General features: G+C 45.8%; 1 protein-coding gene across 1 annotated transcript; it reads right to left on the bottom strand.

The window, feature by feature from the left end:
* Nucleotides 1–401: 401 nt before the first annotated feature.
* On the bottom strand, nt 402–14,186 carry TM9SF1 (transmembrane 9 superfamily member 1). The gene is made up of 5 exons (XM_087891656.1): nt 13,894–14,186; nt 10,343–10,696; nt 7,253–8,060; nt 3,657–3,930; nt 402–1,134 (listed from the first exon to the last, which is right to left on the bottom strand). The coding sequence occupies exons 2-5, from the start codon at nt 10,655–10,657 to the stop codon at nt 741–743; spliced, it is 1,791 nt and encodes a 596-aa protein (XP_087747782.1). The 5' UTR covers nt 10,658–10,696; nt 13,894–14,186; the 3' UTR covers nt 402–740.
* Between the last annotated feature and the right edge of the window lie 1,885 nt (nt 14,187–16,071).

Raw genomic sequence — 16,071 nt, 5'->3', positions numbered from 1 at the left:
AACGAAAGGTAGCTTCTAACTGATAAGCAACAGGGGGAAAAAATATTGAAATATTTAGGAATTAGGTGTGGTGAACTAAATGCAGTTTCTAGCCGTTGAACTGAGGATACAGTCAGCAGGGGAAAATAATGATAAAAATATCTTGGGATTTGATAATCAACAGGAGAAAAATAATTAAATATCTAGGAATTAGGTGTGGTGAACTAAATGAAGCTTCTATTTGTTGAATTGAGGATACAGTCAGCAGGGGGAAAAAGAATAATAAAAATAATCTGTGTGAAAGCAGTTGTAGCTTCTAATCCATTGAGCTGCTCATATTGTCAGCCGGGAAAAATGGAAAAATCTTAAAAGGTTCCCGTTTCTACCAATTGCCAAGAAGAAGAAAAACCCGAACAATCGAATTCAAGGCAGTTTTCACTTTAAAAAGGTAAAAGGGAGGAAGGTATTCGATTGGCTAGACTCGACTCGTCGGAGGATCGCCGATTGGCGACTTGTCCTGACCAGCAGGAGAGAATGTAAGGCTGCTCCTGTCCCGCTTTGGTGGCCGCTGAGCGAGGGCCACGACGGTAAGCGGGGGACGCCCTCCCAAACGCCAGCCGAGAAAGGAACCAATCATAAATAGCCGATGTTGTTTCCCCCTGCCCACTGGAGCTCGGCGGAGATGCCAGCTGGAAAGGTGTGGAGGACCGTGGACCGACCACGTCCGCCCGAGCCACGAGGAGCCACGAAAAAGGGGCCGCTCAGTCCATCTTCAGATTGACGTAGATGTAACGGATGAACTTGAGGGAAGCGAAGAAGGAGATGGTGCCCAGCATGAGGAAGAAGACGAAGCCCGTCAGCAGCGAGTAGCCGAAAAACTCCACCGTCTGCACCGTGCCGGACATGTTGGAGCGACGGGTGTAGTAGAAGACGGAGTAGAGGAAGATGAAGAGGCCGGTAGAGCCCGCGCTCAGGATGGAACGCCACCACCAGCGGTAGTCCTCGCCCGAGAGCTGGAAGTAGGTGAGGGCGATGGAGATGCAGGCCCCGACGCTCAGCAAGATGGCGAAGACGAAGAAGAGGATGCCGTACAGGGTGTACTGCTCCCGGCCCCAGACGGTGGCGAAGATGTAGTAGAGCTCCACCGAAATCGCGCTGCGGGAGGAAAAGAGGGAAACGGGTGAGTCGGGCTTGGAGGGCATCTTCCGCGTGTCCGAAAGGGTGTTTTGTTCAACTTGAAGGTGTGAGGACTTCAACTCCCAGAATTCCTCAGCCAGGGTTCACCATTTCCCGCAACATCCCAGCTTCATAATCCCACTGTGACAGACAGACAGCCTTCCTTCCTCCCTCTCCCTTTCTTTTCCTTTCCTTCTCCTTCTGTTTTTCCTTCTTTCCTTCCTTCCCCTCCCTTTCTTTTCCTTTCCTTCTCCCTCCCTTTTTCCTTCTTTCCTTCCTCCCCCTCCCTTTCTTTTCCTTTCCTTCTCCCTCCCTTTTCCCTTTCCTTCCTCCCCCTCCCTTTCTTTTCCTTTCCTTCTCCCTCCCTTTTTCCTTCCTTCCTTTCTCTATCCTTTTTTCCTTTCCTTTCTTTCCCTTCCTTTTTCCTTCCTCTCACTTTCCTTTGCTTTCTTTTCCTTTCCTTCTCCCTCCCTTTCCTTCCTTCCTTCCTTTGCTTTCTCTAGCTTTCTTTCCTTCCTCCTTCCTTTCTCCCCCTTCCTTCTTTCCTTCTTTCTCCTTTTTTCCTCTCCCTTTCCTTTCCCTCTCTTCCTTCCTTTTTCCTTCCTCTTTCCCTTTCCTTCTTCCTCTTCTTCCTTCCTTCCCCTTCTTTCTTTATCCTTCCTTCCCCTCTCCTTCCTTTCCTTTCTTTTCCTTTCTCCCCCTTCTAGTCCTTCCTTCCTTCCTCTTTTCTTTCCTTCCCTCTCTCATCCTCCTTTTTTCCCCCTTTCTTCCCTCCCTCCCTCCCTTTCCTTCTTCTTTTCTATCTTCTTTTCTCTTTCATCTCTATCCTTTCTATCTTCCTTCCTCTTTTCTATCTTTTTTCTTTCCTTCCTTCCCACTCTCCCTCCCTCTTCTTTCTCTATCCTTCCCTCCCTCGATTGTAAGCCTGGCCAGGGAATTTTGGAAGTTGCAGTCCACACATTTCAAGCTCCCAAGGTTGAAAAATGCAGCTTTAAAATGAGGAAGGGGTGACTACTCTACGCACAGTCTAGCGAGAAATAACTGTTGTGGCTTGTCAGCAGCCTGTGCAGCTGGTGGCTGATTCGGACAGCGAGGAGGCTGGTGTGGTGCTGCGCCAGCAGCCTGTGCAGCTGGCACTCGAGTCGGACAGCGAGGAGGCTGGAGAAGATGTGGTGCCAGAGGCGGGGATTCAGCCAGTGCCTTCAGAACCTCCAGAAGCTCCCATAAGTGAAGAGGAAGAAGAGGAGGAGCCTCTTCTCAATGCATGAACGCACAGAGCTGCCAAAAGGCAGGAGTGGCTCCTCAGGAGGAAGTCTCCTCGAGAGTAAGGCTTGGGGCTAATTGGCCACTCCCTTAGCCTATTTAAGGAGGAACGCCGACTGAAGCAATTTGCAGGGAACAACTTCGTTCACTCTCCTTCGTGCCTCGATCTTAGTTCTCTGCAAATTGCTTCTGGGCTTTCTGCCAACCATAGTAAGATTACGATTATTTACTCTTTGGATTCTTGTAGGCTGTTAAGAAAGTTAATTAACAGCCTTTGTTTGAAAAAAGACTGATTTAATTTAGTAAAACTAAGGTGTGTACAGACTTCATGTGTGCTGCGTTCTGTGGGGTTCGTAGCTGGGGCAGAACAATAGCAAGACGGGGGAAATTGTCCCCCTTGTTCCATCCTCGGGACACAGGGAGAGACGGAGGGAAATTAAGGCACAGGAGCACAGAGATACAGTTATCCTCAACTTATAACCGCTTAGCGACCGTTCGAAGTTACAATGGCACTGAAAGAAATGACTTTCGGTGACCAGTCCTTGGATAGATGACCGTTGGGGCAGCACACCCCCCCCACGATCTAAATTTGGACCCTCGGCAACTGGTATGTTCATTTTACAACGGCTGCAGTGTCGGAGAGTCACCTGATCCCCCATTTGCGACCTTCCGACAAGCAACGCCCATGGGGGAAATCTGGATTTGCGCGACTCGCTTAACCACGGCCGTGATTCGCTTTAACAACCGTGGCCTAAAAAAGTTGTAAAATCAGGCAGGGCTTGCTTAACCATCACCTTGTTTCACGACAGAAACTCTGTTCCCAATTGGGGTTGTTAAGTCGAGGACCAGCCCAGAGGTGGGTTTCACATAATTTTACCACCGGTTCGCCGTGCACGGAAAATGTGAGCGTGCGCGTGCATATGCATGGCTTAGAAAACGTGGCTAAATAGGACGGCATAGCGCCAGGGCACAGATCGCCACTACAGGTTTGCCCGAACTGGTCCGAACCACCTGAATACCGCTTCAGCCGAACCGGCTGAATACCTCTTCAGCCAAACCGGCTGAATACAGTTTCAGCCAAACCAGCTGAATACAGCTTCAGACAAACCGGCTGAATACCGGTTGAGCCAAACCGGCTGAATACTGCTTCAGACGAACCGGCTGAATACCGGTTGAGCCAAACCGGTTGAATCCCACCACTGGACCAGCCATATTTGTTTCCCCTTGCTGCTTCTCACCTGAAGGGAAGGAACCCTCCGATAGTCATATGCACCACCGTGGACTTGTACCAGGGCTGGGGAGGGATTTCCCGGGCGATGTTCTTGGTGCGACAGGGGGCGTCGAAGGGCGTGGCCCGATTCTTGCCAAAGATGCCGCCGATGACCGTCAGCGGGAAGCCCACCAGCAGCCAGACCGTCAGCAGCAGGAAGATGGTGGTGACCGGCAGAGCCTGGGTGGACCCATTGGCCCAATGGACGGAATTCACCACGCTCCAAGTCAGGAAGAAAGGAGCTTGATTGGGGGGAAAAGGTGAGAGAAAAAAGGGAGAAGTTAAATATATTCTATTCTATTCTATTCTATTCTATTCTATTCTATTCTATTCTATTCTATTCCATTCAAATTCATTCTATTCTATTTCTATTCTATCCCATTTTTATATTCTATTCTATTCTATTCTATTCTATTCAAATTCTATTCTATTTTTATGTTCTATTCTATATTCTATTCTATTCTATACTCTATTCTATTCTATTCAAATTCATTTTATTCTATTTCTATTCTATATTCTATTCACATTCATTCTATTCTATTTCTATTCTATTCTATTTTTATGTTCTATTCTATTTTTTCTATTCTATTCTATTCTATTCTATTCAAATTCTATTCTATTCCATTTTTATGTTCTATTCTATATTCTATTCTATTCTATACTCTATTCTATTCAAATTCATTCTATTCTATTTCTATTCTATATTCTATTCAAATTCATTCTATTTCTATTCTATTCTTATGTTCTATTCTATTTTTTCTATTCTATTCTATTCAAATTCATTCTACTATTCTATTTCTATTCTATTTTTATGTTCTATTCTATTTTTTCTATTCTATTCTATTCAAATTCATTCTATTCTATTCCTATTCTATTCCATTTTTATATTCTATTCTATTCAAATTCATTCTATTCTATTTCTATCCTATTCCATTTTTATATCCTATCCTATCCTATCCTATCCTATCCTATCCTATCCTATCCTATCCTATCCCATCCCATCCCATCCCATCCCATCCCATCCCATCCCATCCCATCCCATCCCATCCCATCCCATCCCATTCCATTCTCCCAATGTAACCCTCAGGAACAAACATGCAGCCTATACATAAGGCCCCTGAGATTTCTTGACGGTCTCCCCTGAGACCGTCAGCTGGAATCATAGCCCCCCCCCCCAAAAAAAACCAAACCACCGGATTTCTGACAGCTTCTACAGGCAGTCCTCGAGTTACAACAATTCATTTAGTGACCAAAGTTACGACGGGCACTGAAAAAAGGGACTTCTGACCAATTTTTCACGCTTGGCAACCGAGTCGCATCTATGACGGCGGCAGTGTCCCGAAGTCATGCGATCCCTTTTTGCGACCACCTGACCAGCAAAGTTATCGGGGAAGCAAGAGTTACTTAAGAGCTGTGTTCTTAACTGAACAACTGCCATGATTCACTTTACAGCTGTACCTTGATTCACTTAACAACTGTGGCATGAAAAATGGGGCAAAAGTCACTTTAACGATTAGCAAGAGACATTTTGGGCTCAATTATGGCCGTAAGACGAGGACTACCTCTACCGGAGTCCCGTAAAATTAAGACAGAAAATTCAACTCTCTCCGGTTCTCTCATTTTCAGGTACCCCAATATAAAGTCTTCGAAAAAAGATGCATTATTTATTTATTGAAAACATTTTATATCGGTAATCCTAGGGTTATAACCACAACACAGTCATGATCATAATCGTAATTCATAACGGTCGTAAACCAACCTAATTTTACCACCTATTTTATTTTTTTGCACTGGTCATGAAGCAAAAGATGTGGTCATAAAACAGGCACCGCCACAGTGGTGGTTCAGTACAGATAGTCCTCGATTTACGCCCACAATGGAGCCCGGAATTTTATGTCGCTGAGCGAGAAATTTGTTCGGTGGGTTCTGTCCCATTTTACGACTTTTCTAGCCGTATTGGTTAAGTGAATCTGGTTTTCTTCATGGACTTTGCTGCAACGGTCGTTAAGTGTAAAAAATGGTCCCAAATCACTTTTGTCAGTGCTGTTGTCACTGGGAACGGTCCCTAAACAAACCGTTGTAAGTCGAGGACTGCCTGTTCACACCAAAAATCTTATTCGATCCTAGAAGTAGTCAGAAATTAGGAAATTTCTCCTCATTCCAGAAACGTTTTGCCATTTCTTCGTATCGTGCGGGCGCCTTCCTGGAGAGAACATTAAAAAAAAAGGGATTTCTCCACACAATTTGCAAAAAACCATCACATGCAGAAGCATGGATCCCTTCCTCCCATGACGATCCCCCAAAAAAGCTGGGAGATCCAGTCTAGGGATCGGAGAATAGCACGGACGGGGGATGGGGTTACCGCAGTGGTGAAATTCATTTTTTTTTTACTACCGGTTCTATGGGCGTGGCTCAGTGGGCATGGTGTGGCTTGGCAGGGGAAGGATACTGCATAATCTCCATTCCCACCCCACTCCAGGAGAAGGATATTGCAAAATCTCCATTCCCACCCCCCTCTGGGGCCAGACAGAGGTGGTATTTGCCGGTTCGCCGAACTACTCAAAATTTCCGCTACCAGTTTTCCAGAACCTGCTGGATTTCACCCCTGGGTTACCGGTAATTTATCCTTTCTCCGGCAAGATGGCATAAAAGGGGAAAAGGTAGCAACAATTCTAAAGCTGACTCACAAAAGTATTGGGACACACACACAAAAAAATCCATGACCCAGTTGTAAACTAAAATATAATCTCTAGGTGTTTTTTAACAGATGAACAGAGTTGGATGACAGCCCCCATAATTCCCGACCGCCAGCTCTACTGGTTGGAGTTCATAATTAAGAGAGTGTAGCTGAAAGTAACTAGGTTATTAAGTCTACGGTATAATGGTGTTTCTCCACCTTGATGACTTCAACTCCCAGAATTCCCCAGCCAACATCTTTAAGATGGGTGGACTTCAACTCCCAGAATTTCCCAGCCAGCATGCTTTAAGATGGGTGGACTTCAACTCCCAGAATTCCCCAGCCAGCATGCTTTAAGATGGGTGGACTTCAACTCCCAGAATTCCTCAGCCAGCAGGTTTTAAGAGGGGTGACTTCCTCGCCAAGGTTGAGAATCGCTACTCGGGAGTTTTCACGGCAGAGGAGACACCCCCCCACACACCCCCAAATTAGATGCTAGGACAAGGGTGGGGAACAATGGCCCTTTTATGACTTGGGGACTTCAACTCCCAGAATTCCTGGCCATCGTTCCTCACCTCTGCCCTAGGAAAAAGGCCTCTGAATCAAACGTGCCATAAAGACTGTGGAAGAAGGCCTAGAGTGTCCCTATCTTTGGCTAAAGCAGCGTTTCTCAACTTTGACAATTTGAAGACAGGTGGACTTCAATACCCAGAATTCCCCACCTAGCATAGCTTGCTGAGGAATTCTGGGTATTGAAGTCCACCTGTCTTCAAATTGCCGAGGTTGAGAAACACTGGGCTACAGGAAAAGGGAAAATCGGTGGATCTCCGGCCAGAAGGAACTGGGGGTTGATCATTTCCGAGCGCTGGAGGGAGATGGAACCTCACCGGAGAAAAGGCTGGTGGTCAGCAGTATATTCCAGACCCATCGCTCGCCGCCGATCTGGCGATAAAAGTTGCTGGACACATAACCGGAGATACAGCAAGTCAGGGCGTAGAGGAGGATGGCGGCTGAGTTGATGGCCCCATGTCGGTGAACGTTGAACATGCCCAACAGGGCCATCACGATGATGCCGGTACCCAAGGCCAGGAACTGGCTGCCCACGCCCAACACGGCGCAGAGGAGGCTGCGGTAGGATGGAAACCTGAAGACGTCCGTGTGGATGATCTTCCACCCGTTGTCCCCTTGATCGAAGTCATCTCCTGAGGAGGACGAAGAGGCCTCCTCATCCAGGTTGTAGCGGGCCAGGTCATTCTTGAGAACCCGCATGAGGATGACGACCACAAAGCCCACCAGCAGAAACACCAGCACCATGGAATTGATGATGGAGAGCCAGTGGATCTCCAAGGTGTGAGGGAAGAAGCCGTCGTCCCCGTTGTGACTTCCCCGGCGTTCCCCCTGACGCTCCGCGCTGGTCTCCGACCAATGGACGCTGTAGGTGTAAGCGACGGGCAGCACGCCCTGCATGTCGTCCAAGCTGGTGGGCTTCACGTTACGGACGCTGACGTTGGCGTAGACGATGCGGTCGCCGTTCCACTCCAGGTAGAAGTCCAAGTGGGTCCAGAGCCCGATCTTGTGGGTGTGGGGCAGGAAGCCGCTCTCCTCCATGTAGCCCACAAAGCCGCGGAGCGGTAAGTCATCCACCACAAATTCGAAGTAGTAGAGTTCCTCGATGGCCTGGCGGAGACGCTCGACCTGTGGCGGAGGAAGGAAGAGTCAACCCACAAAGGAAAACAAAATATGGGTTTCACCCAGAGGTGGTATTCAGCTGGTTCGGATCGGTTCGCCTGAACCGATAACAGAAATCGGGGGTGGGCCTGCCTATCCGTCCCGGCTCTATGCCATCCTATTTAGGCATGTTTTTGAAGCTGGGCGTATACGCAGAAGGCGCGTGCACGAGCAAAAACAGGAGTGTGCAGAAGGCAGGAGTGCGGGCGAACCGGGCGCAACCAGTAGTAACATAATCTGAAACCCACTGCTGGTTCCACTGGACTTCAGATGTCGAAGCCACCGACTCTCTTAATTCCGAGTTCAGCGATTCATGAGAAAGAATCAAGAAAATGGATCTCGAACAGTGCTCCTCAACCTTGGTATCTTGAAGACGGGTGGACTTCAGCTCCCAGAATTCCCCAGCCAGCTAGGTCAGTGATGGCTAACCTTTTTGCCGTTGTGTGCCAAAAATGGGGGTCATGCCCTCGTGTGCCACATCCATAATTCAATGCCCCCCCGTTCCCCCATGCATGCTTGCATGACCCCCTCCCCCGAATGTGTGCACAATCCCACTGCGCTCCCCTGCTTTTGGCACACGACGGCAAAAAGGTTACTGGTGGGTCCGGTAGGCCCATTTTTCACCGTCCTCAGGCTCCAGAGGCTTTCTAGGAGTCTGGGGAGGGCGAAAATAGCCTTCCCCATCCCCACCCCTGGAGGCCTCCGGAGGCCGGAAATGGGCCATTTCCCAACTTCTAGTGGGATCGGAAGGCCCGTTTTTCGCCCTCCCCAGGCACCAGAGCCTTTCTAGGAGCCTGGGGAGAGTGAAAATGGCCTTCTCCATCCCACCCGGAGGCCCTCTGGAAGCTGGAAACGGCCCGTTTCCTGACTTCCGGTGGGCCCGGAAGGCCCGAAAATCAGCTGGCCGGCGCACACATGCGTGCTGGAGCTGAGCTAGGGCAATGCTCGTGTGCCCACAGATATGGCGCCGCGTGCCACATATCTAGGTTATTAAGTCTATGGTAGAGCGGTGTTTCTCAACCTTGACAACTTGAAGATGGCGGACTTCAACTCCCAGAATTCCTCAGCCAGCATGTGGCCGGAGACCCCTGCTCAAAATCAGCCACCAGGAAAAAGTTCTCCACTAAGGATGTGCCATAAAGACTAGCGAAGAAGGGCTAGAGTGTCTCTTCTCAACCTCAGGAACTTTAAGTGGGGTGGACTTCAACTCCCAGAATTCCCTAGCCAGCATACCTAGGTTAGCAAGGGATTCTGGGAGTTGAAGTCCGTTCTTCTCAAAGTTGCTGAGTTGAGAAGACACCGATTTCTAATTTTCTCTTTTGCTTTTCATGGCAACATCTGGCTGAAACGCAAGCCACGTGTGATATTTTAGAAATCATTGATGTGTAAAACTCCCAGCTTTGGATTCCTAAGGATGATGGGAGTTGTAACTAATGATGGCAGATGTTACTTATCCAAATCCAGTCCATGAGCTTTAACTACTTCCTAGGATTTAGATATCTTGTCTCGTAGCTGGTTTTTTTTTTTATACAGCGAGACGACGATAAATTTAGATTTACAAGGTCGTTTGGCTTCCGGATTAAAATTTTCTCTACCGGTTTTTTTTTGGTTCTCTTTTTCTTCCTTCCTCATTTTCCTTCCTTTTCTAACGTCTGTTTTAACATCATGTGGTTGTGGCCTTTTTTTTTCGTTCCTAGCGTTTTGTCGCTCGATCTGTTGGTTGCCACAGGATCTGACTGACTTGTCATCCAAAGTCACCCGGCTGATTTCATGCCAAAGGTGGGACTAGAACTCACCGTCTCCTGGTGATTGGGCCAAAACCCTATACCACTTCAGACAAATGTAAAAGTAATACAGGCAATTCCTCAACCAACAACATTCATTTAATGACCGTTCTAAGTTACAAGTCCTCAACAAAAGTGACTTACGACCGGTTTTCACCCTTACGACCATTGCACCATTCCACCCCCCCACCCCACTGTCACATGATCAAAATTCAGACTGGTTCGCATTTATGACGGTTGCAATGTCCCAGGCCCTTTTTTGCGACGTGGGAAGCCAGATTCACTTAACAACGGTGGCAAGAAAAGTCACCAAGTGAGGCAAGACCTCACTGAACGGCCATCTTGCGATAAGCCACACGGGAATTTGGGTTTAACGGCGGTCGCACGCCGAGGACTGGCTGTATAGAAACAGAAGCAGGGATGTACCGCCTGGGACGGAGCCTCCGTTACGGCGAATGGATTTACCTCATCCGGGGAGAGCTTCTTCTGACAAAGGATCTTCTTGTCCACGTTTTGCCGGAAGTGGATCTCGTACATGGATTCGGCCATGCGGTCCCCGTTCAGAACTTCCCCCAAGGTCAAGCTTTTGTGGCGGATGGGGGTCGGCGAGCAGACCGGGAGCTGGTAGTAATGGTAGGTCTCTTGGGGGTTGTGGTAAGGTCCCACTTTATTGACGTAAAGCATGACTTTCGATCCCTGCTGATAGTGCGTCTCGGAAGGGGCCACGGCTACGAAACGGAGGAAGGAGACGAGGAGGGCAAGGAAGGGATAGGGAGCCATGCTGGGGAGGAGTCGGGATAAGAGGGTAGGGGGTAAGAGCTGGGGTGGAGAAAGGAAAAAAAGAGAGAGTCATTTTCTCCAGGAAGGAATTGGGAGTAGTTTGTCTCAAGCTTGGACACTTTAAGAAGGGTGGACTTCAACTCCCAGAATTCCCCAAGCCAGCCATGGGGAATTCTGGGAGTGGAAGTTCGCCCCCCTTCCCCCTTTTTAAAGTCAATCAGAATAGATCTGGAAGGGATTTTCGGGGTCTTCTAATCCAACCCCCTGCTCGGAATAACCAAGATCCTGGGGAGAACTCCCAAACTCCCTGGTAGACGATCCAGGCTGCCCATAAGGGTAAGAGAGATTTTTTTTTTAAATGTCTACTATATATAGGATTACTGATATATTTCTTAGATGTAGATGTATACAGTATTATATTATGATAGCTAGCTAGATGATAGCTAGTTAGATACTGGTAGGTAGATAGATAATGTTAGGTAAGTAGGTAGGTAGATAGACAGACATGTAGAGATGATAAGTAGCTAGGTAGATGGCAGGTAATGATAGATAAGATAGATAGATAGATAGATAGATAGATAGATAGATAGATAGATAGATAGTAGATAGATAAATAGATAGATAGATAGATAGATAGATAGATAGATAGATAGATAGATAGATGTAGGTAGGTAGATAGATAGGTAGGTAGATAGGTAGATAGGTAGATAGGTAGATAGATAGATGGATGGATAGATAGATAGATAGATAGATAGATAGATAGATAGATAGAGTAGGTTGGTAGACAGACAGACAGACATGTAGAGATGATAAGTAGTTAGGTAGATGGCAGGTAATGATAGATAAGATAGATAGATAGATAGATAGATAGATAGATAGATAGATAGATAGATAGATAGTAGATAGATAAATAGATAGATAGATAGATAGATAGATAGATAGATAGATAGATAGATAGATGTAGGTAGGTAGATAGATAGGTAGGTAGATAGGTAGATAGGTAGATAGGTAGATAGATAGATGGATGGATAGATAGATAGATAGATAGATAGATAGATAGATAGATAGATAGATAGATAGATAGATAGACAGACAGACAGACAGATAGATAGATGTAGATAGGTAGGTAGATAGGTAGGTAGGTAGGTAGGTAGGTAGGTAGGTAGGTAGATAGATCGATAGAGTAGGTTGGTAGACAGACAGACATGTAGAGATGATAAGTAGCTAGGTAGATGGCAGGTAATGATAGATAGATAGATAGATAGATAGATAGATAGATAGATAGATAGATAGATAGATAGATAGAGTAAATTGGTAGATAGACAAACATGTAGAGATGATAAATAGCTATGTATATAGTTAGGTAGACAGACAGACATATATATACATAGATTATAGACAGACACAAAGATTTTTTATATCTATCTATATATATTATTACATATATTTCTTAGCTATACATGTATATTATATTTAGATGCATACATACATGATAGATAGATAGATAGATAGATACCGTGTTTCCCCGAAAATAAGACCCTGTCTTACATTTTTCTGAACCCTGAAATAAGCGCTTGGCCTTATTGCCATGAGCTCAAAAGCCCAATTGGGCTTATTATCAGGGGGGGAAACAGGGTAGAATGATGATAGATTGATCCATAGATGATACAGATAGACAGACTGAACAGTAGGTAGGTAGATAGATACAGATGATATAGATCGATAGGTAGAGATTAAATCGGACGGTAGACAAACAGATGTAGGTATCTCTACATCTAGGTTAGCGGCCTGCCTGACTTCCCCCACCACCATTCCCCAAATGGATTTACAGTAACTCTTAAGCTGCTACCATATGGTGGGGTGATTGTTTGTTTGTTTGTTTGTTCGTTTGTTTTATTAGATTTATATACCGCCCTACTCCCGAAGGACTCAGGGCGGTGAACAGCCACAAAGTAAAACGCATAAATACAAAATTTAAAAGCAGAATAAAACCGAATTAAACCATTTGGCCCAAGACAAATTTCAAACACCCCAATCATTTAAAAACAATTTTTTTTAAAAAAAAAATTGATTTATATGCCGCCCTTCTCCGAAGACTCAGGGCGGCTTACAATGTGCTCAGCAATAGCCTTCATCCTTTTGTATATTTATACAAAGTCAGCTTATTGCCCCCACAACTGGGTCCTCAATTTACCTACCTTAAATATAAATTAAATTTAATATAAATTAAAATGTATATTATAAAAAGAAAAAAAAGGGGAGAAAAATTAGGCCAGGCCAGCTTGGTGGAATAAAAAGGACTTGAGAGCGCGACGGAAAGTGCGCAGATCCGGGATCTTCCTCGTTCCAGATAGTAGAAGTTTGGTTCCCTGCTTAGCAGGTTGGGCCAAAAAAATCAGGCCAGTTTCTATTTGGCTGAACCAACTGAGGTTTAAGGTGTTTAGCAGAATGTGGGAACCCAGTGCTGAGAATACCCCCTTTTTTTTAAAGGGTGGGGGGGGTGAGACATGGTCTCCAGAAAGTGGGCAGCTGTAAATTAAATTAATTAAATTAAATAAAATTATTAAATTAAATTATTAAATTAAATTAAATAAATTAAATTAAATTATTAAATTAAATTAAATTAAATAAATTAAATTAAATTATTAAATTAAATTAAAAAATAAAATAAAATAAAATAAAATAAAATAAAATAAAATAAAATAAAATAAAATAAAATAAAATAAAATAAAATAAAATAAAATAAAATAATAAAATAAAATAAAATAAAATAAAATAAAATCCATTCACCATTGAGTGGCCTTGGGCATCTCTGGTTCAACCATGCCAATGGAGGATGGGGGGGGGTAGGGAGATCCTGGCTGATTGGGGGAGGGGGATCCTGGTTTCAGAGACCCCTCCCCCACTTTGAGAGGGGGGTGTAGATCCCCCCAAGCCATGCAAGTAAATCAGTCCAATTGGGGGGGGCTCTAATTTAGCCTTGGGGGAGGGAGGGGGGGCTGTGGATGGACCAGCTGCCCTAACATATTTCTCCCACCCACCCACCCCAAAAAAAAACCCTGGTAGGAGAGCATGAGCTCCAATCCCCCTCCCCCTCCCCTTTTTTTTGATCTTGCACAACCACCCTGCAAGGTAGGCCAGGCAAAAGCTGCAGGTTGGGGCAAGTGGGGAGGGTGGGGGGGGGTTTCTATGCACCAAGCCCCCTCCTCCAAAATCCCCCCCCTCTCCCCACTCACCTGCACCTCTAGGGCTTCCTGCAGCCTCTTTCACCCCTTAAGAAAAAAAGAAAGAAAGAAAGAAAAAAGTGCAGCCAGCCAGCCAAGCTGTGATGGTGGGGGGGCAGTTGGGAGTGTGTGGGGGGGGGAGAGAGTCAGAGCGGGCGTCCAAAGCGCCGCCTGATTTTTAAAAACCCCTCCCGTTGGGTTTTCAGAGGTTTTCTTTCCAGGAGGGCCGCGTTTCGCTTCTCCGCGTCTCCGCCCGCGCGGTCCTGAAGGGCGAAGGAAGGCTCCGTGGAGGTGCCGCGGGCTTCGGAGCGGTCGGGGTCCTTCAGGCGATCGCCGCGGGCAGCCTGGGCCACGTCTGTCGCTCGCTTCCGCCCTCAGCGGATGGCGGGGGGCCTCGCTGCCCACACCAGGACGCAGTTCCGGGTTGGGGAAGCGGGAGGGCGGGCCTTTCCCTGGAGGGAGAGCGTGGACGTCAGGGCGCTCGTCACGCTCTGGCCACGCCCACTTCTTAAAGGGAAAGGCCCACGTTGGAATAGGAATGAGGGGGAGGAAAAAAATAGGAAAAAGAGGCTTGAATGAGAAGACTCTAGCAGGCAGGCAGAAATTCGTCAGGGGAAGCATCAGTCAAGCATCTCCCAAAAAAAATTGCACGCTTTAATTCCTTCCAGGATTGGTTTTAATCTCAGATTAACCAGAGTTGGGAAGGCACCATTAGAGGTCATCTAGTCCAACCCCCTCGCCTAAAAGCAGGAGATCCTACACCATTTCTGACCAATGGCAGTCCGATCTTTGTCTTTGAAAACTAAACATGGGTAACATTTCATTTCATGTGTTGTGGATTTAATAAGACCAACACAACTTTTCTGGGTTAATCAGAGACAATGTATATTGCGCAATAGGTTCAAAGCTCTGTACGTGAAGCGTTGAACAAAAGAATAGAAATTAGCTACAATGGTTTTTATACCCTTCTAGACAAAGGATTCTGTTAACTCAGCAGTTTATGTGATCATATACATTTGTCATATTTAATTGACACTTCCTAATTACTGTTTCATTTATTCTTTGCCAACAGTCATAATTCTTTTTGCCAATTACTGAAGCATAGATTCAAATTATCTCTTGTTAATATTACATGTGGTCATACTTGATCTCTTTAACCTTCATACTGTATATCACCAAATGTTTCTTATCTCTGACAACTGAGGGGGCCCCCTTCTTCTGAATGTTTCTACTTCAAAGGAATACTCTGCTTTCAACTGGAGATAATTGGCTTCCCTCAAACAAGCACATTTCCTTTCTTAAAGAGGGCCCTTCAGTGATCATCCAGCTGGACCCGCATTTACCTACCTACATTACATGGGTAACCAGCTTTCCGAGCCTGAAGCTAAAATGATCATTACAGTAAATAATAGCCAATCGATTATTCAACGGCACACAAATAACGCGTATTATTACATAAACCCATTTCGATGACTCGATCGCACCTGTCCAATAAATAATTGAATAATAAACGGCGCGCGCATCCAAACATAATTTTTTTAAAAAAATCGCATGGATGAAATAATTCAATCGTAAAGAACCCTGCAGCGTGCCAAATAAACAATTAAATAATAAACAGTGCACCTCGGAGAAGTAAACGCCAACGCACCGTCATTAAGAATAATTGAATAAGCGTAAATGGAAGAAGACCGATTCAATCATGCCTAAAGGTATCATATTGCGCGGGAAATAAATCGATGACAATTGAAATATCGTGGGATTTCCCCCAAGGGCAAACCGATAACGTCAAACGGCTGGATTTTGATCGCGTGACTGTGGGGAAATCTGTGCGATGGTCGTAAGTGTGAAAACGGGTCGTAAGTCACTTTTTTTCCAGTGCTGTTATAAGTTCGAACCAGGAGTCAGCAACCTGCGGCTCTGGAGCCGCATGTGTCTCTTTCACCCCTCTTCTGTGGCTCCCTGTCGCTCAAAATATGCGTCACCACCGCCAATGTGCGACACCCGCCGGCACGCGATTTATTGAGCTTTTCAACCTCTGGTAGGCCAACCATGGATAAATCCAAGAAAAGAAAAGTTTCAGAAGAAAACAGAACGTTTAATTCAACGATATATGCTAGTTTTGTGGCCGCTCAAGAAATAGTCAGGGACGGGAAGGGTTTTGTGACTCCCGGTGTTTTCTTTTCTGTGGGA

This window comes from Pantherophis guttatus, chromosome 4 (assembly GCF_059756535.1).
Source record: "Pantherophis guttatus breed Tessera chromosome 4, ASM5975653v1, whole genome shotgun sequence".
Taxonomy (NCBI): domain Eukaryota; kingdom Metazoa; phylum Chordata; class Lepidosauria; order Squamata; family Colubridae; genus Pantherophis; species Pantherophis guttatus.
This window is presented reverse-complemented; position numbering and strand designations above follow the sequence as displayed.

Coding starts and splice junctions, on each gene's coding strand:
- TM9SF1 (XM_087891656.1), bottom strand. CDS start 10,657: ATGGCTCCCTATCCCTTCCTTGCCCTCCTCGTCTCCTTCCTCCGTTTC. Junction 8,061..10,342: donor AGAAGCTCTCCCCGGATGAG/GTAAATCCATTC, acceptor CCTCCGCCACAG/GTCGAGCGTCTCCGCCAGGC. Junction 3,931..7,252: donor GACCACCAGCCTTTTCTCCG/GTGAGGTTCCAT, acceptor CCCCCAATCAAG/CTCCTTTCTTCCTGACTTGG.